Raw genomic sequence first — 25240 nt, 5'->3', positions numbered from 1 at the left:
TTGCAACTGCAATACCTGGGCTATCCTTGAGATGGTGCAAATGGCACGCTGCTGAGTGCCTGTCGCACCGTAAGGGGACCAGGAGGCAGGGAAAGGGAAGTGCTAATTATACCCCTTATGCCTTTCAGTTTTCAGAGTTTGTTTTCTTTTTATTTGTTTGGAAGAAGTCTCTGAAAACTGGCAACCACTTACAGCAAAACTGCTGTTGCGCTAACAGTTACCTATTCTCACTTGTCCCCGTTCTGGTTTTCCACTTTTCTATGCACCCCCCCCCAAATCTGCCACCCAAACTATGGCACAATTTCGTTGTCTGCGATTTATGACTTTTTATAAACAAATTGTAAAGTCTAGGAATGAAGAAACCCTGGATGAAAAAAAGCTGGAGAAAAAGCATGTGTCAGAGGTTGAGTGAGATATTTTGAGGAGCAGTAGGAAGAAAGGAAATTACTTGTTGAGCTTACTGAGGCAGCAAAATGCTTTTATAGAATTTGCACTTAATGCTTCAAAACAAAACTAAACCTTATTGCTTTACTAAAATAATGTAAATGTTCAGCAAAAGAAATTATTATTTCCAAGCCCTTTTATTGTGGTAACATTCCAGCCCTTCCTATCTTGCCGTAATCTACAGACCCACCTGCAAACTTGTCATTTACTGCCTCCCTCAAAACTTCCGTCCCGTTTGTTGTCTCCATCATCATCATCATCATCATCATCCTGTTATTTATAGCTGTAATAACAGCCAGCAAAACTGTCCCTTACCAGAAAAGCTTCCCTCCTTCTCCCTCTGCCTTCATTGGATCCTGCTCTTTTGAACTGATCAGAACAGGCAAATGTAGCCACCCACCTCTAGGAGGAAAACTGAGCTGCAGCCCTGGTGAAACATAAAGTTTATTTGACTAAAGTGACGCAAAAAATTCTTAAAGAGCTCTTTGGCAGCAGATTATCTGGAAATCAGACCATGTGAGGGGGATTGGTGTACAAAAACCTCACCAAGATGCTGAGTTGCCCACAGGCTGAGTGCCCGAGACTCTGAAGTAAATGTGGGTGAAGGTTACTCGAGCTTGGATAACTCCAAGGGAAGCGCTTCAAACCCATCCGAAAGACAGGTACTTTACGATTTTGCTTTTAACACACTGCTATCCAAAGTACTTTTTGAAATTCAGACAGACTCCCAGACGCTGCCTTTAGAGCCTACCTTCTGAAGCAAGCAGGTACTGGGGTTCATTAACCTCCACTCCTCGTTGCCTCTTTCAACTTTGGTTATAAAATCTGAAATACGAATGACAGGCTACAATATGTATACTATATTTTGTTTTATTTAAAATTAATTTTTGAGGTCTTCGAGTAATTTCTAAAACACTGGGGAAATGTACATCTAACAAAGCTTGGGGGGGGGAGAAAACCATTGATTTTTGGTGAGTTTGCTTTGATTTTTTTTTAAACTTTTAATGCTTCTTCTTGCTTTTCTGATGTTACATGCTCTACTCCGTCTTGTTCAGGCACTTGTCCAGCAGTTATGAACGTTGGGAGTCAAATGCCTGTAGCAGAACATGTTACGACAAAATGAAATTAGAGCTTTGGCAATCCCTGTAATTGCATTACGAACTTAAAGTTTATTTAAAATTTACAAAGAGGCATTAAACTGTAAGGAAAAATAAAGGAAAGAAGCAGAATCTGAAGGGAAAAAAAATCAATGCAAACTGTTATTTGTTTTTAAAAGGGTAGAGTAAGCTTTATTAACCATGTTAAGTTCTATTTCGAAAGGTAAACTGTTCCAGCACAGTAAATTATCTAACTCAATGGGGCGGATTTATTGGAAGTAATAAATCTGAAGAGTATGCTATACATGTATTTATAGTCAATCATGTTTACTGCTGAAAGCAGCTGGCTTGCTGGGATAGTTTGCTAAGTAATATGGGAGTTTAAGTGAGGAATGCAATGTAATTGAAGACGTAATAGTCATGGCAAACATGTTTTGATGTGTTAGGAAAGCCTGGGGAGAAAAGGATCGTGCATTTAATGGGTTTGGATTCTTGGAAACGTTGTGGACATTTTTTAATGTAGGTTGTTAGTTGTCAGGCGTTTTACCAGAAAGGTCTCATACACTTAGGCTTCGTCTTCTGGTGCTTTTGACAAGTGAATCGACTGTAATTTTCTTGGAGGGTACTTTGTAAACTTGGCATCTCGCAAATGACTGGTGTGGGTCCATCTTCTAATTGGACAGGGTGTGATGAATTTCACATGCTTATGTAAATTAAGAAAATCTGCCCCAAAACTGGAATTTAATAAAACCCCTAAATTATTCCCACACATGGAATTGTGCACTGTATTGAGGCTCTTTCCTGCTTCCCTCTATGGAGATATAAACCGCCAAGTTTTCATTAGTATTAAGAGCCTGAAGAAACGTTCATTCCGTATCCCGGTGTCCTTTCGGATGCTAAAGTTTTAACTCTTTTCCCAAACTGTGTATCTATCTGCAGCTCCATTGATCTGGCAATCTGTATCTCACAGAACTTACACAACATATGAAGCCCCTCTACGGGGTGTTTCATAAAGAACTAAAGTCCAACTTGGAGCCTGAATAAAGGGGCTGTAATTTGGAGGTAGCCATTAACAAGTCTCCTTCAAAGAAACATCATCTGGAAACAATGGTGACTGTTTCCTGACTTTCTTTAGGTAAAAACCTTACAAACATAAGTGTCTGCACGCTGGCGTGTCTGTGCAGCCAGTCCTGGAGGCTGCAAAGAGGTCTTTCACTTGAAGCACTGTGCCCATTAACTTGCCTGTGCTGAGTTATATTAAGGAACAGTGCTCTATTTATTTGGTGATATTTGCTGTGTTGTGACTCTTCCTTCAAGTTTATATAAATAATTTGAGGAAGAATACAAAAGGAGTATCATGCCCTCTAAGCTTATCTGTTTCCTTGCACTACATGCGGAGACTCTCAGCCATAAAATGTGTTTTCTCCCCCCCCCACCCCGTTCTTTAAATGACTGTCATCAGCTTGGCAGCATTCCCACTACAACACAGCGTCTGTCTTCTCAACAAGTTTTTAAAGGTAAAAATCCCTCTTTCCTGCTGACTTTTTAATTTCAGGCTGAAACAGGGACAAGATTATGACATAAAACCCACAGTACAGGTTTATATTCCCCCAATACTACTGCTTTCAGAAGCATTATTTTCACATCTTACCTACATTTAGCCTTCTCCGGGAACACAGGAGTTAACTGGAGAGAGCTCACTACTTATGCCATTCTTACTTTGGTAAGTAGCCTTTTATTCTCCCAGCAGGGCCATTGTCTCAGTGGGACTACTTGTTGAGTACAGTCCTCCTCTGTTTTTGTAAGAATGTGAGCAAGCCCTTGGAGAACTGCAAATATTCATATACAGGGTCCATTTTGTCATCTACGTACTGCAAGTTTCTTATAAAAATACTCACATATTACAGTGATGCACAGAACTACCCAATCCAGTTATATTTAAAATCTCCGGCACTGGGATCAGACCTGCTATGGATGGAAATAATTCATCGGAGCCGTTAATTTTTCATCACTCTTTATCAAAAGTCAGTTTTTATTGTCTTAAACTAGACTAGAGAAGCATAGCTAAAAAAAAAAATCCTGAAGAAAGCAATTTTCAGTTGTTGAGGGGTGGTCTAGAGATCAGCTGGTATCTGCTTTGCACCTAATCCCCCTGATTCTGTGGTCACCAGCAGCCCTGCCAAAGCTGGGACTCTGTATCTTCTTACTATCTATTTATGAACAGCAGTTTTTGAAATCTGAAATACAATCTGTCACACTTGCCATCAGCTCACCTAATGGAAACAAGCTAGTAGAAAGGATATTCTAGGCACTCGTTTTTTAATGAAATCAGTGTGTGTGAACACAGTCAAAAGCACAAGGTGTTGATTTTTTGCATTATGAACTCAAAATATGACTCACGTATGGCAAACAGCAGGTGAAATTTATGATAATCTAGTGCAATCTAGGTTGAAGATTCAATTGGCTGAAACGTTTATTTCCTAGCGGCTCCTCCCAGCACGGGCGCATCTGCGCTCTGCCGTAGAGACTGACGAAAGGGCTGCTACTGGCCGGTGCAAAATCCGAGGCAAAATATGAAGCCTCTCCACTCCTTCGCAGCAGACGTGCAGCCGAACAGGAACGCGCTAGCCCGCAACGGCCTGTCAAAGGGAACGGTTTTCATGCGGTTCTCGCTGTCATCCAGGTCACGCACCTCCCTCCCCGTGCAAAAAGACTAGGGCTGTGTGAGGAGATACGGGTGAAGAGCAGAAATGTTTACTGCTGTGTTTATCAGAGTCCAGTACCTGGAAACACCCAGGTGTGTGGCTGTTGGAGGGCCATGGCTGATGCTGCGGCTCAGAGGTGGGAGCAGTACCTACAGATAAACAGCGCAGCCTTATCCTCTGTGTGATGGGTGATTCCTACCTTGCCATAGAAACTTCTTGCTTGATTTTCTAGAGAAAAGTAATTTCCTTGGACTCTGTCCATTTATATACAACTGCCTGTGTGAACTGCGTCTTTATTGCAGGGTGTAATACACGGGCAGGCAGCTATGTAGCTTTAACAACCTTAAATGCTTTGTGGTAAAAGTGAGATTTAGGTCAAGTTAACAGACATTATCTCCGTGTTTGGTTCTGTTTGCCAACCATGTAGGCTTTTTGTCTTAGAGCTCCAAGTACTTTAATTCGTTGCAAGCGCTCGCGTGTGTGAATGGACAGAGGGAGGAGCAGGGCGAGCGAGGCAGGGAGCGCGGGTTTTGCTCCGGGAACGCAGCTGCAGCCCAGTGAGCCGCTGGCGCTCCGGCAAGCACTGCTTTATAAAATTAACACCTGGAAAGAGAACATAATTTGTATGAAGTGAAATGTAGGCAAATATACCATTTGCAAGTTAAAACGTATTTGATCATTTGGAGACAAGTAACGACTTCTGTAGCTGCGCACGGTGAGGCTGAACAAGCCTCGTGCTGAGGAATTCAGGAAGTCAGCGCTGCCCCACCTCAAATGAAGTATTCTCTAGATGACTTGAGGCATTAAGATTTGCCTCCCTTGAAGCATCTGGTATTTGCTGCACCTCAATCCAATTGTTTTAACCTCCGAGACACATTAAAAGCCAATGTTCTCCTTTACAAAATACAGAAAACAGGAAAATAATTTGGTTGTAAAGTACTGGAAAAATCCGGGTTCCTACATGGCAGAGCATTAAAGGAAAGGGATTCCCGCACTGCCACGAGAGGTCACTGCACGCCTCGGGAAAGAAGCGCTGGTACAGCAGTTGTGCAGCTCCCCGCTCGGGAAGGAACCGGACCCCTGGGCAGGGATGCTCCTTGAGGATCGCTTTGATAGAGGCAAAGGAGTTGGGTTTGTGCATCGAGGGACACACAGGGCTTTTACAGTGCTGCTCCAAGCTTAGCTTTGTGTGGGAATAACCAAAAATCATAATTTAATTACTATTTGACTTATGTGAACTGCGTTGGTGGCTTCAGGCAAGCTCGTACAAACACATGTCTTCAATTATCCATCCCAGTGTTTCCAACAAACAAGCCAAGCAGGGCAGAGTCGTGGAGGACACGCTGCTTGTTTCAGGGTGCTACTCGGGCCAGAGCTGAGGGCCACCCCTCTTCAGGCCCTCAGCGCACGGAGGAGCGCCGGTGACAGGGCAGCAGGGCACCCTTCGCGTGCTCCTAGACAGCACCGCGTTACCGAGGCAGCAGCTGCCCTTTAGAATAACCCCTGTCGAGAGCTATCGTCTTCCTTTTTTTTTTTCTTTCTCTTCTGTAGCTGATCACGTGGGTGATAAGAAGCCAATGTGTATTTATCTAAGAGCAACCTTTGCCACAGCTTGGATTGAACATATTCTTATGTCGTTCGCTACCATCATTCTGGTGTCTGTAGCTACCGAGCGATCGGTGCGCAGAGATGAAGTGGGAGCTGAGGTGGGCAAAATCCTTCACTATTAGTGTGATTTCCCCCCAGATATCTTCCCTAGTGGTCCTAGCGTGCTTCTCGACCCCAAGCCCTCTAGTGCTGCAGATGTTGACACTCTTTGTAGCAGTTACGATTCCGTCAGAATTTTTTTTTCTTGTATTGTAGCAAGAGGGGGGGAAAAGTACATTCTCCCACAGTTTTTTACAGCGTAATGAAATCTTCTGATTATGTAGCCATTGTTTTCATGTGCCAACTACGCTGCTGCGAACACCGCTGCGTAGCTGTAGAGGCTGTCACTCCAGAGATTTCCCAGGGTAGCTGATGAGCTGTAGTTCTCCTTCAGAAAGGAATAGTTCAAATTCCAGCTGAAGCCCCTGAAAGTTCACACATCATTTTGCATATTTGCGGCTCAAACTACTGAAAATTCCACAAAAATATTTCAAATAATGTAGTATTTATTTCCTGTGGTCTGCAGAAGACCAGAAGGAGCTCAGACAGGATAAGACAACTCTCCTGATTGTCACAGATCACGGAAATCAACAATATGTTCAACAATTTCTCCTCAGCAAAGGAAGGGCCAAGAAGTATCTATGTGCAGAAATAAAGTGTTTTACAAATGCACGAAGAGTTTAAGTCTCAGGTATGGATAATCCAGTCTCATGAGATAATGCTGTCTAATCAACATCATTTATTGCTTTCCCATTTATGAGAAAGAGGTGTAAAGTCCAGAAGGGCTCAGGTTACTTTTCCATATTCCTACCTTATATTTAACATGCTCTGTACAAGGGGAGGATTGGCTGTGGCCTTTCCCCGTATTTTTATGTTGCCACCAGCAGTGGTAGGGCTGTTTTCATCTGCACAAGCTCTTCTGGGACATTTGGAAGGTTTCGGACTCCAAAGACACTCAGTTTTTATAGTCACGCAGGTAAAACAGAAACTCTTTGCCGTAGTATTTTCCTCTGGGACTCTGAAGATGTTTTGGTCTTTGTGGATGATTAACTAATGGTAGCAAAGTACTGCTCTTGTAAGAATTCAGCACTACTGATGCACTGTTTGGTGTTTGATGAAAACAGCACTATCTGGGTAAAGACAGAACGTAAGCCTGAAGAACTAGAGATTTCTGAAAGCCATAAACAACACCTTCAAGGGACTTTCCCCTAAAGAATGTCCTCCTGTTTGCTCTGCAGCTCAATAACTTTCCTTCTCTTTCTGCTTGCGCTGATAAATGTTTAGGAAGTGATTTAACAGTCTCTGCACAAGGCTGAAAGCTGGGAAAAACTTGAGTTTTAACAGCTCTGGCAATGCGCAAATTCTAGCAATGAACAAATAGTATCCCCTCTCTGCTTTAGTTTTTCTAACAGTTAAAAGTGAAATAATGTTTATTCTTCTGCTAGGATGTGACAATGATACTTATGGTGGTAAAATGCTTTGAAAAGGAAAGATTAGATATAATAATTTCATCTGTGGTGGCATCGTGTCGATTGCGTAACACCTTGCCAGCTGTAAAGCAACGCCGCTACCCCAGGGAATGTGCAGTGCAGAGGATCGGCTCCTAATTCGAGATTTTGTTAAGCAAAGGCAGCTGGGCATTGCCGTTACCTCAACAAAGGAGCAGAAAACAAAATGTGACCCACGGAATCACTATTCTTTTTCTGTTCTTTCTGTTCTGAGGGAAAAGTTAATTACTGGATACTTTTTCTTTTATATATTACCCCTGGGTTACGCTTCTAGCACATACAAAGAGGGCAGGTAAAGATTCTCCCAGCGCCTGTTTTCTTGCTGGTGGTGGGCAGTACAACAGGAGTAGTGCCCACTCCCCCTCCCGGGGCTGGAGCCACCGTGTTAGCAGATCCAAACGGAATGAAAGATGCCTTTATTTCCCCAAGGAGTGAAATAAAACTGGGGACAAGTTTTGTCCTTTAGACCCGCACGTTAGTTCTGGCTCAGGACAATCAAATTGAACTTTCCTGATCTTTTTATCCTTGTTATTAGTGTTGACCGAGCCTCAAAAGTCAGTTGATGCAAAACCACTGAGATTTAAATACTTTCGTGAACTTTCGTTTAAGCCTTCTAGGTCTGCTGTTAAACACAAGAGGCACCGTGGGATTTCTGAAGAAAGGTGGTCATGAAATGTAATTTGTATGTCCATTGTTACCTCATTCCTCTTTAATGAATTCTTTTCCCTTCGTACTGGGTGAATCTAGAAATTGCCGGTAGAAGTCACAGGATGAACTTATGAAAATGAAAACACAAGCCACACTAAACTCTGCCCTCATTTTTGCAAACTGTGGACTGTGGGAGTCCCACAGCCTCCCTGGGCGTGAAACCAGTGTTCAAAGGGAGAAAGTGGTACCAGAAGACAGCAGGACTGGACTGCCTGTGAGTTGTCCAACAATACACAGAGTCCAGCAAATCTGCCTGAGAGGTTATAAACCAGGTACACTGACTTCTGCTGTAGAAGAGGATGATTGCTTCCTTCCTTTCTCTGTACAAAATCCTGAATGCGTTATCTGCTAAACGAGTCATGTTGCATGCTGTGATGGTTAATTACTTCCGAAACTACTTTAATCACAGAATCCGTCAGTTTTAACTTGAAAGTTACCAGCACCAGTAAGCCCTGTAATGGATTTTTAACTATTTTTCATTTCTTAGATGGTGTTTGTGCCTTCAATCCAATGGATATAAATATGGAAGAGGAATTCTAGAAGTGCTGGGAATACACTGGGAAGACAAGCCGCAAGGGCACTCTCCGCTGCTGTCCATCTGCAAGTGATCAGAACAAACCTCGGGGAAAAATGGAAAAAAAGGCAACAAGCAACGAGACTGAGCCGCTGACTTCCAAGAAAGATGTCTCAGACTGTAACGAAGGGGAAGACTGTAAAGAGAACGGACTTCTGGTCAGGAACCCTAAGTCTGCCCTACGGCTAGTGGAGGACAGCAATAAAGTCCATCCCAGCCAGGGAGATAAAGGGGAGGCAGCTCAGATCTCGAATGGTTATTCAGGGGTTCAGAGCTCTGTTCCCTGCAATGGAACGGGGGAGGTGGAAGATGCCCAGTGCACTGCCCCAGCAGCCACAACCACCACTACAACCACCACTTCTACCACCTGCGGAGCAGAGGGCCAGCAGCAGCTGATGGAGCTAGAAGACAGAGAGACCTGGAGTAAAAAAATTGACTTTCTCCTCTCTGTCATTGGATACGCAGTGGATCTGGGAAATGTGTGGAGATTTCCTTACATATGCTATCAAAACGGAGGAGGTCAGTGACTAGTTCTGTAGGCTGTTCCTTAATGCTGAACTTCCTTGCTTTTAAATGGATGAGCTGAGTGGCTTATTTCGATACCTTATGTAACAAATGACTAAGGGGAAATTGCTCACTCTGCAAGCAGACTGGAAAACCTAAATACTGGGACAGGATAACTAGACACACTAAGAGGGAAGAAAAACCATTTAGCAAGATCTGAAAATTCAGTACAGAAGCTGAGAGCCAGTTAGGTGCAGAGCCCCCTTCCAAGAGAAGAGACTCAATCCCTGCCCCAAGGAGTATTTAAAATCAGATAAGCCAACAGATCAAAACACTCATCAGGAATGCTAGGTCTTAGGCTCAGCCACATTTCAGCCACAATATAAATCTGACCGAGGAGATCTTGGAAAGGACTTTTGTCTCCCTGAGGTAACAAAGGCATTTTATTCAAGAAATTAATCCTTTTACCTGTACCCCACCTCACAACCGTAGCCAGTGTAGGCAGCACAGTCTGGCGAATCCCACGTATACTTGTTACAGAAATGCGAGAACTTTGGCCTGAGTTTTGCTTCTATTCACACTGTGGAGTAGTTTCTCTTACGAGAAAGCCCATGGTAATTCAGGGGGCACGCCAGCTAGGGAGGGGATATGCATTTTCCCCACGGGATAAAAGGAACTGTTGTTTATGGAGTGCTGGTGCTGTTGGAAGAGAAGTCCTATGAAGAGTTGTAATCATCTGCTTGCTTTCTTGCAGGAGCATTCCTCATTCCTTACACAATTATGGCCATCTTTGGAGGGATTCCTCTCTTCTATATGGAACTAGCACTAGGACAGTACCACAGGAATGGGTGTATTTCAATTTGGAGAAAAATATGTCCTATATTCAAAGGTAAAAAAGGGAAATGGAAAATTACTAGGAACTTTCTGAATAACTGGAAGATTTTCCTATAAAGGTGAAATTTCTGGGAAAAAAAATCTGAAAACCTCGTAAAACAAAGTAAGTCTTGTTCTACACAAGATTTTGGCTTTACAAAGAAAGCCTTCATAAAACTATGTACATCTGCAGAGGTGTGTGTACTCTCATATACACGCATGACACACACCTTTCGACTGACCAGAGGCCAGTCCACTTTCTCTGACCCAAGCCTGATAATATGTATTTTAAAAAAGGCAAAAAATGTAATTAATAAAGTAAGTGAATCCAAGGCAAAATTAAAACCAGGAAAGAATACAAGATCTACTATTTCTACTACAAAGGTGCTAGAGAGAAATGATTCCCCACCTTCAGCAACTGCTACCCTACCAGAGTCTTTTAGAGTAGGACCTGTTCTATACGCTTCCTTACTCTTGCTCCCAGTGTTGTAGCTCTGGTCTTGTCTTTTTTATTTACGGAGAGTGCAAGATGCCTATTTCTAAATTCCAGGAATTTAGGAACAGATGAAAAAACCTATATAAGCATGTTCTGTCTTGATTACGGATGCTTTTTTGGAATCGGAGCCTGAGTGTTTCCGAAGCCACAAGAAATTCCAGTGTTGTAAACACTTGAGAGGGTATGTGTACCTCCTGCAGAGCTGCCTTAGATAGTTACTGATCGCAGTTGATGTGATAGCCAATTCCTTCCTCTTTTTGGCCTAAAACATACACTCACTTCATGTCATTATTTCCTGCCTTACTAGGAATTGGCTTTGCCATCTGTGTAATAGATCTTTACGTAGCCTCCTACTACAACACCATTATGGCTTGGGCCTTTTACTACCTCGTATCCTCCTTCACGACGCAGCTGCCGTGGACTAGCTGCACAAACGCCTGGAACACAGGCAACTGCACTGACTACTTCAGCAAGGACAATGTCAGCTGGTCTCTGCACTCCATCTCTCCCGCGGAAGAATTTTATACGTAAGTGCATGTAAGTGAGGACAGTGATATTAGAGAGAACGGTGGAACGCATAGCAAGCTTTTCTTTGGAGGGGGAGCAGGGCTGTTATTAATGGTACCCTTTTCTGAACCATTCAAATAACTAAGTACTGTGGATGTATGTAGGCTTGGAGGGTACTCTATATCGCAGCTTCCCAACCATTGTCAGCTGTCATCACTTATCATTTATCATCACTGGTGTACCATGAATATAAAACTTTTAATTAAAAATAAATCCCAAACCCAAATGACATGACTCTGAATGCTACTCATCAAGGCCTCAGGACTACTTGTAATGCTCAGACCTCAGTATGGGACTGTTCACAGCATACTCAACAGAAGCATTTGTTAAAAATATATCTATACTGTGTTTTTCTTTCCTCTTTCAGCCGCCAAGTTCTACAGGTGCACAGGTCCAATGGGCTGGATGACCTGGGGGGCATTAGCTGGCAACTGACCCTCTGTTTATTGTTAATCTTCACCATTGTATACTTCAGCATCTGGAAAGGGGTCAAAACATCTGGCAAGGTGAATGCAAAAGCAAGACAAATCAACTTGGTACAGTATGGTCTATCAGTAGTTCTAAATGAGCCAATTAACTGGACAGAGAATTATCTCAGCTTGTCTTCGTGACAGGGGTCATAGGCTCACATATTTGGGGAGCATTACTGTAGAGTGACTGCTACCATTACCCAAGTTATATATAACAACAGTAAGTTATGCCACTGTTCTCTGGATGAGACCAACCCTGCCACGAGACAGCATGGGTATATACGTGCAAACCGCCTGTTTACAGACCTTCCGAGAAGTTAATGTTATAAATGCTAAGGCTATAATAAGAATAACTCATTATCACCTGTTAACCTCCTACCCATGGCAAACGCTATCTTACTGTTTTCCCTCACAGGTGGTATGGGTGACTGCCACATTCCCTTACATCATCCTCTTTATCCTGCTAGTGAGAGGTGCGACCTTGCCTGGGGCTTGGAGAGGTGTCCTCTACTACTTGAAACCTGACTGGCAGAAACTCCTGGCCACTGAGGTATAAAACATTATAAAAGGGTAGAGATTTCCCTTTAGCCTACCAGCATGTGTGTTGGCATGTACACACTTCAACGTCTATTTTCAGCATAAGAGCATGGTTGAACAGATGTCTTAGCATGGACTTAAAAGCCTGACTTCATGCTTCTTTAAACAGCCATGCTATTCTTTCCATAATTATAAAGATGTTTTTTTAAAGACTAGAGTCCACCATCAATTTAGCTCGAGGTAATAGTAGAGTTCCCATACAGCGGTTGATTAGAATTAGTGATATGATTAGAACGACAACAAGTGACCAAACAATTTTTCACCAGGAAAATGGTGAAGAGCCTGACATTGAGCGAGAAGCTATGATTGTTGCAACGCTACAATAAAATCCTTTACCTATGACAGTCACACTGAGCAAACTAAACTTACTAAGCCCTAACAACTGGTCTGGCTGCAGGTTTTCTGGCTGTGAGGGGACCATTACACACTCAGGCAGGCTTTGCCACAGCCCAACGACATCCACAGTTGCCCATATTTAAAAACTGGGGTTAACAGAGTTGAAAGTCCTGTGACATGCTTTGGCAGATAAGCCCAAGGGGACTCTCTGCAGCCACCAACTAAAACATGACTCAGTAACGCATGCAAGTGCATGCAGAGAAGGAATAAACCAGTCAGGCCTGCATACGCCACCAAGGTTTGAAAAGAGAGGAGGAACGAGGACAAGACTGAGCTAACCAACAAACCCAAGCATTCCAGTATCTGATTCAGCTTCGAACTCTGTGGATGACAAGTAGTCCATCAGGCTCAAGGCTGCACTTACTTCACTGCCTATGAAAGTGCCTAGTGAGGAGCGTGATGGAAAAACCCCAAAGCAATAAATACTACAAATACCAAGATTAAAAATTCTAATGTTTGCAAGTCTGCCGCTGCCCAGCTGATATGGAGAGCTTTGAATGAAGAGGAAATGAAAAGACACCAGCCTCTGATAAAGCAGCATCTCCAATAAGGGACCACATCTTCTGAAAAAGCAATAAAGGGCATTGATATTGTATTGGATGTATCTGAAGTGAGGACAGCAGATTGCGATCTGTGTGCCGGACGATGACAGAGCTCTGTCTGTGGATGATACAGGGTGGCCCCACGCGATGGAAGAGAATATTAGAAATGGGTTGTAATGAACTTCACGTTTCAATCAAAAGAGGATAAATGAATGAGGACTTTCACCTTCAGAAACAGAACTGATACTGTACTTTAGGAACACTACTCATTAAGGCTGTGGCCGCTTCTCAAGTACAACAGGATTTTCATAACAAGATCATCACACTTGCATCTGTCACGGCTACAACAAAGCTGAATTGAGTCCTAAGGACTAGAACTGCAGCCACACTGTCACATATTTCCAGTAAGTCTAGGAAAAACCGGAGCAGCGATCATCTACTGCCGGAGCACACACAGCCAAACACGGGACTATTCCACAGCACACAGGGTTTGGAGGAAGATGGGCCAAGCCCACTGCAAAATCATGGACAGAACGTTCTCCATACATAACAAAACTTGTGTTACACGGATTGCAGGCAAATCACTGAATTAATCTGAGACGCTGCCAGAAGTGAAACTGCCAGTGAGTACTTACCAAGAATGTAAAGAGATAGAGTAAGCACAGCATAGGCACTGAAATTATAGTGGATATTTACAGCTCTTACAGGTCTACAACAAATATTCATATTTCAACATGCTCTCTTAACAGAATGTTTGTTAGACCAGGACTAAAATATAGGCAGACTAGTGAAACATGGTTTTGTAGAGCTGCATGATATTCTGAATATGCCAAACTCATTCGACCTGTTTCACGTCATTTTTTTCTTCATTATTTTTCAGGTTTGGGTGGATGCAGCAGCTCAGATTTTTTTCTCCCTTGGTCCAGGTTTTGGGGTCCTATTGGCTTATGCCAGCTACAACAAATTCCATAACAACTGCTACCAGTGAGTTCTACCTTATTCTATATGTAAAACTGAGTTTAAAAAAGTAACTGTGGGTATTTAAAAAACAGAAAGAGAGTCCTGGTGAAAAGCACTGAACTGTCAGACCTGTGTATGTACAAACCAGACAGAAGCGTAACAGAACAAAACTCCTTATTAAAAGAACCTGCAACCTAAAACATTTATTCTCTGTTGTGCCTACCCTAAAGAGAGAGAATCTCTACCAATTGCAGCAGGGAATCTAACGCGTCGAAGCCTGCCACAACAAAACGGCCGAAACCCTTGCCTAACGATCTCATTATAATTATTTAATCTCAGCAGTCAGTTAGGAAATTACTTTAGAGCCTTGAGCTGAAAGGCGATTTATAGTTGTTTCCTTATTATCTTAAAAAAAAAAACCTCAATTCTTTACTATTCCTATAGTAAATACTATTTTTTTAAAACACCAGTATACATCCAGCACCCAGCCCAGTGTCAGACTAATCTTACAGCATCTGTTTGAAGCTGAAGAAGAAAAAGTGGGGTTTTGGTTTGTTTTGGGTTGGTTTTTTTTTCCTTTCAAATCTGCTCCTTGTTCTTGTCATTGTATTACCCCAGTTTTTGTAGAGTCTATCCAGATCAGTGACTCGCTCCATCTGGTAGTAAACTATCCGTCCTAGCAGATGCCGATTCCCTGACATGAGTTAGGTCTTCTGTTGCAGAGATGCTCTGGTTACCAGTACCGTGAACTGCGTGACTAGCTTTGTGTCCGGATTTGTCATTTTCACTGTGCTGGGATACATGGCTGAGATGAGGAATGAAGATGTGTCAGAGGTTGCCAAAGATACCGGTAGGCTAACTCTTTGTACACATCTCTCAAACTGCTCCTAAGATAGAATAGATTTGTATATTATCCTCTAGACTGAGAACAGCCCAAATTAGGCTAAGTATTTAGTACGTAATTCGGGATATTGACTTATTTTATGGTAAGGGCACTGTTCTAAATATACAGTACAGCTAAAAAATTATTCCATAAAGACAGCACATAGAAGTCACATTGCATGCAGCTTCACAGACACAGCAGTAACTGCACACTGCAAAATAGCCTGTGGGGAGAAGTCTTCCCCTGGAAGCCAACACAGACGACGCCCTCAGATTTATGGTGTGAATTTGGGGTGTCCTGTGCAGGGACAGGAGTTGGGCTCAACGGTCCCTGTGGGTCCCTCCCAGCTCAGGGCATTCCATGATTTATGAACCCGGTACAGCGAAACGGCCTGTCCTCCTCGCAGCAGTACTGCGCTAACAATTACCCCTAATTCTCTGTTCTAACATCAGGACCCAGCCTCCTCTTCATTACGTATGCTGAGGCCATTGCAAACATGCCGGCTTCCACTTTCTTTGCCATCATCTTTTTCCTGATGTTACTCACGCTGGGATTAGACAGCACGGTGAGTAGGCAGCATGCGAGACGGCGGACCTCTCGGCTATTTGGTGTATGGCCTCACCCCCGCCAACATCGGAAGAAACAGAATTACAAGTATTGCACTGTCACTAAAGGGTTTAAAGCAGGATTGGCATCTCCATGTGCCTTCTGTAAGACAGCAACTATTACTCCAATTTTAACCTCAATAGGCCGAAATAAAATTAAATGATTTGTCAGTGTCATACTGTGGCAATTAGTAAGACCTGGAAACGCAACCAAAAGCACTTGATTCATAAACACCTGGCTGAACGCAGCCTTCCGGGCTCCTTCTCTCTTGTACTTGTAAACTTACAAAGCAATTATTAATTTCTGGAATTTTTCCACACTAACTGGATTTAAAAGGTGCGAATGGGAGGTGGCCTTTGCGACAGCACCGTGAAAGGAGATGTTCTAAAAACTTGCCACGTGAGCCTGTTTTTACAGATTGAGAATCGGCTCCTTCCAGGAAGGCTGAACTCGGCCGGTTTCACAACCCTGGTTCTCCTGAGCCACCTACCACTTACCGGCATCCTATTACTTGTCATCCAGTACTTCCTCTGGATGACAGGCACTTGCTTCCCGCAGATATGTGAACACTAGATCCCCACCTTAAAAAGTTTAGAAGTTCTGAAGACAGACAGTCTAAACAAGTCACACCAACTCTACAGGCAGAGTAACGCACCAGCGTTCAATGCTTTAGAGCTCCTTTAAGCACCGAAACATACTTTACAGCAGGTAAAACTGCCCTCTATTTCCCAGTGATTTTCCCACGCTTTTCAGTTTGCAGGACTAGAGGGAGTGATTACCGGAGTCCTGGATGAATTCCCGCACGTCTGGAGCAAGCGCAGGGAATTGTTTGTCCTTGGTCTCACCATCATTTGCTTTCTGGGGTCATTAGCAACCCTGACGTTTGTAAGTAATTTACCCATTTCTCGGCCTTCCTTACTGGCAGTTTCCTGCAAAGGACATCTGGGAGAGGGTAGTATTTTTTGAAGAGAGTTTCAAGAAATCAGATTAAATCTTCAGCCTGTTTTCTTTATGCATTAGAAATCTAGATTTGGAATGAAAGTGAACAGAATCTCTCACTAGGAAATGTGTTGCAAAATGTTCCTATTGCAATTCAGCAAAACCCTAATGACGCAGCCGCTGCTCTGACCGCTGCACCAGTAAGCAGACAACTGTCTGCCTTTTGCATGTGGTTTACTTCTTGTTCTCAAAAGCTCCATGTTTAAAATAATATGAATCATTATTTTAATTTTTGGAGTGTTTAAAATATATTTTGACTGAAAAAATGAGTGATCAAAGAATTATCTGGTAGAAAACGCTGTAATTGACTGTTGCTGTTCTCCAAAAATTTCTAGCCGTGCATTTCCTGGATCTTCCTCATCAAATCGGGCCAGAAATCATGATCAGTCACACCGATTAGTCCCTGTGGGGCTCGTAGGATTTCACTTTCACAAAAAGCAACATTTTGAACAATGAGTGTAATGATCATAAGGGACAAGGGGAAAAATATGGGGTTTTCCTGTCACGTTTCGCTCCACTTGCACATTTATGTGCAACTTCCTCCTCATGTAGAGCATTTGCTGTAAAAGGAGACTTAGTTCCTCTTCAAGACACAATGCTCTCCTCCTTCATCTGATGCTAGATCCCAAATGGAAAGAAAGCAAAGTAACTCCCTGTTTGTTTCCTGCTCAGTAACTATGACTCAGGTTGAAGGAAGAAGCAGCCGTCGCAGAAGGCGTGCCAGAAGCCATTCCACCAAACCCACCAAATCTCATCGGGTCACTCAAATCCAGCCAGAACTGCCAGCAGATTCAGTTTTAGCTTCTCTGCACAGCACCAGAGAGCCGCTCAGCAGCACGCTCGAGCCCTGCACCGGCAGGAACTGCCGCAGAGCAGCAGGCCTGGCTGAATTAGCCATCTCTGGATGCTCTGGTCCAGACGAAGGCAGTAACAAACAACGGTACTAAAGGACTTCTGTCACTGCATCTTTGGCTCACTGATAATATGATCTCCTTTCCAGGGAGGCGCGTATGTGGTAAAGCTGTTTGAAGAATATGCCACTGGTCCGGCTGTCCTAACAGTCGTGTTTCTGGAAGCAGTTGCTGTGGCCTGGTTCTATGGTACGTTTCCTGCCACGCTGACAAACGAGGCTGACCCAAGCTCCGGAGCTTCCACAGCACGGCATTTCCTGGTTTGGCAGACAAGATCACTGATGTCTCATACAAAAAAAGTTTACCACACCTTTTTACAAATTCACCGATTACTGAATCTGTGAGAATTATTAATTGTCCTCTGACAGAAGTATAGCGACATCTAAAAGTAATGACAGCTGTAATTCAGAACTAAGGATTTAATTAAGAGCTATACGAACAAAACAGTCTTTCATGATGGATTCTGCATTTATTTGCTGTGCCTATAAAATGCTGCGCACCTACTTACGAAAAACTGATATCTGCTGTCACCGCTCTCCTCCCACTTGTCTCCACAGGCGTCACCCAGTTTTCCAACGATGTGAAGGAGATGCTGGGCTTTACCCCAGGCTGGTATTGGCGAGTTTGCTGGGTAGCAATTAGCCCCATCTTCCTTCTGGTGAGTTCTCTTTATAGCTTTTCCTTCCCAGCACAAGAAAATCACCGTTGAACAATGCAGCTACTTAGACTTCTAAAAGCTTAATTACAGAATTTGCTTGTGAAGTTCTTTAGTAACAATTCTCATTAAACCAAAAAGGCTCAATTAGTGAAAATCCAATATAATGCTGCGAGGTCTCGTTACTAAATCATTATATTAAGGATTTTTGTAGATGAGGTAGATAAATAATCCTGAGTTCTGAGTAACTCCCCTCCTTCCCTCTGCTGAACAATGTTACTTTGTTTTGTTGCTTTATATTTACCTCAGCAAAATGAAGCCATAAAAGATGATGATGAACATACTGCCCGGGGAGGCAAACCAAGATAAGTCAATATACTGTCTCAGCAACCGCTGACTGACGACTTCAGAATATTCCACTCGAAATTTATGGCAGTTAATTGCAACCTTTCTGAAACTATAATTCAGAATTGGAAATAACCGTCCCAGTGTTTGACTTGGCAGTATTATCGATAGCATTTTAACATAAAGTGTTCATTTCCTGATCCAAATTTAGTTCACGCTGTTATTGTTACCAGCCTTAGCGGGAGCAGAGCAGGTCCAGATGGAGTTTGTGAAGAAGAGAATGTAGATTTAAGACCTACAGAGTAAATTCAAAACATTTGTAATGATCAATGCATAATTAACAGATCTTTCATTTTATTACCCCTCGAAAAAGAAGGGAAGAAAGGATATAAATAAAAGTGTGACACCGCAAGTAGTTTTTATACTAGTGTCCTCTTTGTGATCCTAAAACAGTAAAACAAACAGAGAGGAATACCGCTCTGGCGATGCGGTTACTAGGCAGAGCTATTTGTACGCTCTGTGGAAAATAAACTCAGCTAAGGAAAGCCCAGAAGGCAGAATGTTATTTCTGTATGGAAATTTTCCTGGTAATCCTGATCTTCTGATGATACTCTGGAAAAAACAGAGTCAGAGATCCTGCCAAGGATAGTCACAAATATTATTCCTGGAGTATTCGACTAAAACTATCTGTTGTTTCACAAGAGATTTTTCAGTCATGAAGGATATGGACAGCATTAATCGAGCTGATACCAGAATACTATACCCAAACTAGTACTAACATCTGTAAAAGCTACTGAAGAACTGAAATGCTGTGGAAAAATATCACAGGAAAGATAAAACTTGTAGAAAATAAGTAACAGTGAAGAAATGGGATCTGTGTAACTTACCAGAGAAAACTGAGAGCTGATGTGGTCGCCACAGGGAAGTGCTTTACCAGCATTTGAAAGAGTGTGAAAAGGGTCTACGACCCAGTAAAGGGCAGCATAAAAACCCAACAGTGGCTGCGAGTTAAATTCAGACAAAGCAGAACTGACACCATCATGATTAACTCTGGGCCAAGTAGCTAGGGGAACCTGTACACGTCCCATTTCTGGTGGCTTAGAATTAAGTTGAAAAGATGGTTTAGCTGGAATCAAGTTATGGGGCTCAGTACAAGGGTAACTGGATGAAATTCTGCAGACTGGAATCAATCAATCTGATTTTGTCCCTCTAACATCCTTCTATCCTTTAAACATGGTCCTGGATTTTCTCTCTAATGCTTCTTAAGCAAGAAACACCACCGCGTGCATTTGCAGAGTAAGCAATCCATATGCAAATTCCTACCTAGTTACTGGTAGGGCTACACTGTAAAGCTCCTGAGCTGTTTTAAACTTCCTGAAGGAACGCCTGGATATCCAAAAGTGGGTTTGGCAGGTTTTTGGTTTTGTTTTTTTAAAAATCCACACTAGTGTAATTTAGGACTTTGTCACTGTTGATGTGTTTACACCTTCCTGAGTCCTACCGATTTGTTTTCAGGTCACTGCTATGCTGGAATGTAGGCTTCCCTAAAGTAAGCGCGTGCCATCAAAACACATGTATTCACGCTTTCATCTCTTCTTTTTCAGTTCGTCACTTGCAGTTTTCTGTCCAATCCTCCTGAGCTACGGCTTTTTGATTACAGTTATCCCTACTGGACCACAGTAGTGGGTTATTGCATAGGAACCTCTTCTATCATCTGTATTCCAATCTACATGGTTTATCGGTTGATCATCACTCCAGGAACACTTAAGGAGGTACCCACGATGCTCTGTTGCTTCTACCTGACTATCAGAAAGGAGCTGACTCCTAGAAATATTATGTGTAGATTCTTCTAGGGTCTGATGCCCTGGGACTTGGAGGATTGTTGCTGCTCTGTTCCTAGCCAGCTGACAGCTAACTGTCTTCTGCCCATTCAGAGTGATTCACAAATCTTCCTGAAGCCTCTGACATATTCATATAAAATATTAAATCAAGTACTTTTTTTTTAAGCTCTGGTGAACTGGAGGCTTTTCCTAGAAATCACTCAAGACACAGTACCATGCAAATGAGGCAGTGAAAGATTGGTTCCCTTAGGCATGTCCGTAAGAAGAAATTTCTTTTTCTCTCCCACATTTAGTAAGATTTCTCTGCCATAAATCTGTGGCGGTCTGTGATGACATTTTGGGGATTTCTTCTAAGTTCGTGTAAATACCAGTTCAGAAAGAATATTTCCAGTTGGCTCAGGGTATCCAAGCAAACTGTGAAGTCCTGACGCATTAATACGACATCTGTCAGGCTTTGATATGTTACAAATAATTAAAAACTAATGCCATGTACTTCTGTGGCACCTTTTGTCTTCATATAGGTGAGATAGCAGAAGCCTGAAACATCCTTGTGTGGTTCAAGAGGTATAACTCAAAGCAGAGTCAAATTGTTATTATAAATCTCTTCCCAAATGGCTGTCATGTTATAAATTATCTCTCAAATTAATCAATTTCTAATACTGATTTCTTTCCAACAGCGTATTCTGAAAAGCATTACTCCAGAAACGGCTACAGAAATTCCTTTTGGAGACATCCGCATGAACGCAGTATAAGCTACCCAGTCTTCTGGGGGGGAGAGGGGGAGCATAAAAGGTAACTTTCCCCATACTCTCCCCCCCAAAGAATTACATTTCCAGTTGAAACAACAAACGGAGGAGTTTTCTGTGGAGGCTGCATGACTGGCAACGGGCATTTGGAAACACGCTGCCTCCAGCACATTTATCCAAGCAATCCAATGAAATCTGCTGCGCACTTCTAACCAGACTGAAGTGAGAACTAATTCCCCCTGCAAACACGAGGATGGCTGTGTGCATGAGACCACCACTGCTCCCTGCGGGGGCACGGGGGCTGTTTGAGCGTGCGCGATTGCACAGGCCACTCCAGGACGAGTACCAGCGGGTAGGATTAGGTGTAGAATCCCGAGTCTGTGGCAGTACTCCTGTATCTTCCTCAATGTGATCGTTCGTACTGGGCAATGTCGTATTCGCTTCTAAGGTTCTAATTGCTTAAACTACATTGAAAATACAAAAATATTTCTGATAGCCATACATTACTCAAGTAACGCCGGGTTTTATAAACTATAAATAGTAAATTCCCAGGTTTGTAGTGGAGTAGACAAAGGAAAAGGAAACGATCCTGAGCATCACTATATACAGCTCTGCATACATTAGCACGCACATTTGGTAGTGTTATCCTCACTGCATTTTGTAGACGGTAACCGTTTCTACTAATTGTTTCTCGCATAGCAAATACCACAAAAGCATTTTTTGTAATGCTGTAGGCTTCACTTTCCTTTAGAGCAAATCAAGCCACAAAAACTCATCATGGGTTGCTCGACAAGTAACTACGTTGCTGGCACATACTGCACTGTTTTCATAACTAAGCTAGAGATTCACATCACTCTCCTGACAGAGCTAACGCTTGCACCCAAAGAAACTACAGACAACAACAATTTTTTTTGAGTTCTGATGCCAAAAAGTGGAATCTTAACGATCTGCTTTGCCTCGTTTTTTTTTTTCCTAAATTTAACTTCACCCCTAAAATTTGCTGGAGCCTGTGGCTTCTTCTGTTCTTTCCTAGAACTGAACTAAAGTTTAGAACAATCCTTTTGGCTGCCTGAGGAAAGTTTAACAAACTATCCAAACCTACTTTGAAGATTTATTAGCTCATATTCTAATGTGAAAGCATTTGTTTTTCACCCTGAAGAAGAGGGGAAATTTCTTTGAACAAGAAGTTGAGTAGAGCTCAGCAGGATTGATTCTCAACAGAACTATTTATATTAAGTTTCGAGGCACTGATACACAGATTAACTTCCATGCACACACTAACGTCTTTATATCATATGCATACACGTGCTCTCCAAACGTACCTGCCCTTCAGACCGACTGCAATTGCCAAGTCAGCTGGAGGACAACAGTTTTGCTGCAGTTACATGGAAGTTTAAATAAACCTAAGTAGTCACCATTTACGGAGAAACACTGTATTCTTACTCTACCACATAGATTATACCAAACATAAAATAAAATAGAGGATAAAAGTCTTTTTTGTATCTCATGGTCTGCTTAGGTAACGTACTGCTAAAATTAACAAGGTTACACGCGCATTCATACAGCAGGCATTAAGAAACCTGTTGAAGAGTTTACACTGGTACGAAGAGCTTCCCACGTCAGAGGAGAGCAGAGACGGTCCGTTTGCCTTTTGAAACCGCTTTCACCGCTCCCGCCAAGGCTCTCCTCCTTCAGTGTGCAGACACCTCCCAGAGGAAGGCCCGTAACACTTCAGCTACTGGCTTGAGTTCACTTAACGGCAGGTCTCAAGCCCAACTTCCGATAAGGAAATAACTTAAAGGGACAATGACTGTTCTTCCAGAACTACGAAAAAGACTCCTAAACTGTTTGTAAAAAGGGAATATGTTCCTGCATTGCCACCAGAAAAACATAATAAATCTGTCTTACTGGACAGTTACTCGTAAGAAACAGTTTTGTAGCTTATCCCTCAAGTATATTTGAAAACTACTTCCAAAACTGGCTTCACTGCAAGGAAAGAGGAACAGTTTGGGAATTCTTTTAATATTAGAAAGCCATTTAGTTGTTAAGTTACCAATCAGAAAATTAGTGATTTTCTAAAAATTAAATTTTCTGTTATGAGTTAATTAGTCAAAAAAAATATGTACGAAATGTCAATGTAAGATAAATGAGGTACTCGCACGTATCCAATATCAAAGTGGGGGAAATAAAGGAGAAAACCCTACCCAGCTTCTCCATTCTTCCCACTGGTGCTCAACTAACACTAGATAGGTTTCCTCTTAAATGCGTAAGTATTTATACAGATAAACCTTATGAATTGATTATTTTTTTTTGCCAGACCTGATACCGTTCCATGTCAGGCATATTAAAAAAACAAAACAAAAACCAACCTCCCCCCCAACCAACCCGAACCCTCCAGTTCCGCTGTGTAGTCATTTACGTACACCCCCCGCTAAACAGACACTCTGCCACCTTTTAGGAAGAAGGGTGAAGGTGGGGGCAGAAATGGTTAAGTATGAGCACCCTCTGTAGCAAAGCCAAAGTTTCTCTTTCACCCCTTCCAAACAAACCAAAACCTGGAATGTTATTTCTAATGGAATAATTTGCAGCGTAACCATTGCAGAAATCACTGCTATTTAGCATGCGCTACTACTGGCGTTATTTTTTTTATACGGCATTTGAAATGGCAAAAGACGCATCATTAATTTGCATTTTTAAAGACACTAATACACGATAGACGTTGTCCCTCTGGGTGGTTTTAGCGCAGAATACCGAGCAACTCCCCAAGAAATGCTGCTGTCTTCCAGCAGATTAACAGTCAGCCAAGAAGCCCCGATATTAACGCAAGCTCTGCAACAGCCACAGTGTAAAATATGGCAAGGTGTCTCGGCTTGAATTTCTCAGCTGAAAAATGAGAATGATACACTGTGAGTACAGAGGTACTGAGAGAGGTGAAAGGGTTTTTTTTAACTATTTGAAGATATAAAAAGCAATGTAGCCATGCAAAATCACAGGAAAAATATTTTTAGAAACAGGCAGTCCAGATGATCATTGGTGATGCTAGGTCTTTGCTCTCTTTCCACCAGGATAATCCAGCCTGAGGTCTTTATGGGAATGGGGGCAAGGAAGCCCTCCACAAGTGGATTAAAAAGGCTTTTCTTTTCCTGAATAATACAAAGAGAAAACACATCTATGTTTTCACTCTATAAAAGCTGAACTTGCAAGGCAATTTAGTCCCCCTTCTCTTTTTTATATGGCATACTGGTTTGAAGTTTTCTAAATCTTCTTATGAGAAGTTCATTTATTAGTGTCTGTTTAGCTGAGTGGCTGAAATATTGAGGAATTGATTTCATTTATTTTTGTTTTGATTCTTTTTTATTCCTTTTACATATTCACCTGAAAACATTTAGAGTAACCAATATTTATCAGGTAGGTCAAGAAGTAGCCACATATTAAACACTGGTTTTGTACAAAAACCTAGTTCTACTGGTACCAAATGGGCTGCACTGCAATTAAGTGTGTTGTGAGGCAAACAAACAAATTCCTCCTCTTCAGCTCATCTTCTGCTTATCTATCACACAAGTATTTCCTACCCTCCATTCTGAACAGTGAAAAGCAATTTATGAAACTGGTAAATTGGGAATATGTTTGCCTTTTAAGCAAAGAGAATTAAACTGGAGTTTTAGCTGTACAGAACTAAGTATTCCCCCCAACTTGTACATGATGCACCTGTATTAATTTATGCGGCCGTTTAGTTACAAGTGTTGCAAGCTGACTGTAAGTCATCAGTATGTGCCTTGTACTGTAAACTGTTATGGTAATAAATTTAATATTCATAATCCATCTGTAGACGTCTCTTGTGCTTCTCTCTTACGGGAATCGCAAAGATAAAGCTTAGTTCCATGAAAAAGCAGAATATCTAGTCCAGTTTACTCCACCAACAAGGCCTCTCTAACAAAAAGCAGAGAATTTCCTTCAGTGTTTGAACCTCGGCCCACTGCAAGACATTCGTTTCGTTCTATTCCAGCAGAAGAACCAATGCATGTTGCATTTGTTTAGACAGAACAGCAAAACCAAACTCACCCCCACTTGGAGTAAGTGCCAGCTACTCAATTAACTTATACATATAAAACTCATTCCAAGTCTTAGTAAACTGGTGGGCTTGGCATATAGTTTTACTCACACTT

The 25240-nt window shown here is 42.2% G+C and overlaps 1 protein-coding gene across 1 annotated transcript; it reads left to right on the top strand.

Annotated features, from left to right (window-relative positions):
* The first annotated feature begins 758 nt into the window (after nucleotides 1–758).
* On the top strand, nucleotides 759–24896 carry SLC6A4 (solute carrier family 6 member 4). The gene is made up of 14 exons (XM_075112757.1): nucleotides 759–1106; nucleotides 8597–9202; nucleotides 9942–10076; nucleotides 10864–11083; nucleotides 11491–11629; nucleotides 12009–12143; nucleotides 14009–14112; nucleotides 14811–14938; nucleotides 15424–15536; nucleotides 16331–16462; nucleotides 17577–17676; nucleotides 18045–18145; nucleotides 20092–20259; nucleotides 21006–24896. Exons 2-14 carry the CDS (start codon nucleotides 8740–8742, stop codon nucleotides 21078–21080), a joined length of 2013 nt encoding a protein of 670 aa, XP_074968858.1. The 5' UTR covers nucleotides 759–1106; nucleotides 8597–8739; the 3' UTR covers nucleotides 21081–24896.
* The last annotated feature ends 344 nt before the right edge of the window (nucleotides 24897–25240 follow it).

Source organism: Phalacrocorax aristotelis, chromosome 18, assembly GCF_949628215.1.
Source record: "Phalacrocorax aristotelis chromosome 18, bGulAri2.1, whole genome shotgun sequence".
Classification (NCBI taxonomy): domain Eukaryota; kingdom Metazoa; phylum Chordata; class Aves; order Suliformes; family Phalacrocoracidae; genus Phalacrocorax; species Phalacrocorax aristotelis.
The sequence above is the reverse complement of the archived record's forward strand: the minus strand, read 5'-3'. Positions and strand labels throughout refer to the sequence as shown.

What these genes read in the sequence shown, in the direction of transcription:
- SLC6A4 (XM_075112757.1), top strand. Translation starts at nt 8,740, where the DNA reads ATGGAAAAAAAGGCAACAAGCAACGAGACTGAGCCGCTGACTTCCAAG. An exon ending in CGCTGGGATTAGACAGCACG is followed by an intron (nt 15,537 to 16,330) that starts GTGAGTAGGCAG and finishes CACGCTTTTCAG; the next exon opens with TTTGCAGGACTAGAGGGAGT. An exon ending in TGCTGTGGCCTGGTTCTATG is followed by an intron (nt 17,677 to 18,044) that starts GTACGTTTCCTG and finishes TTGTCTCCACAG; the next exon opens with GCGTCACCCAGTTTTCCAAC.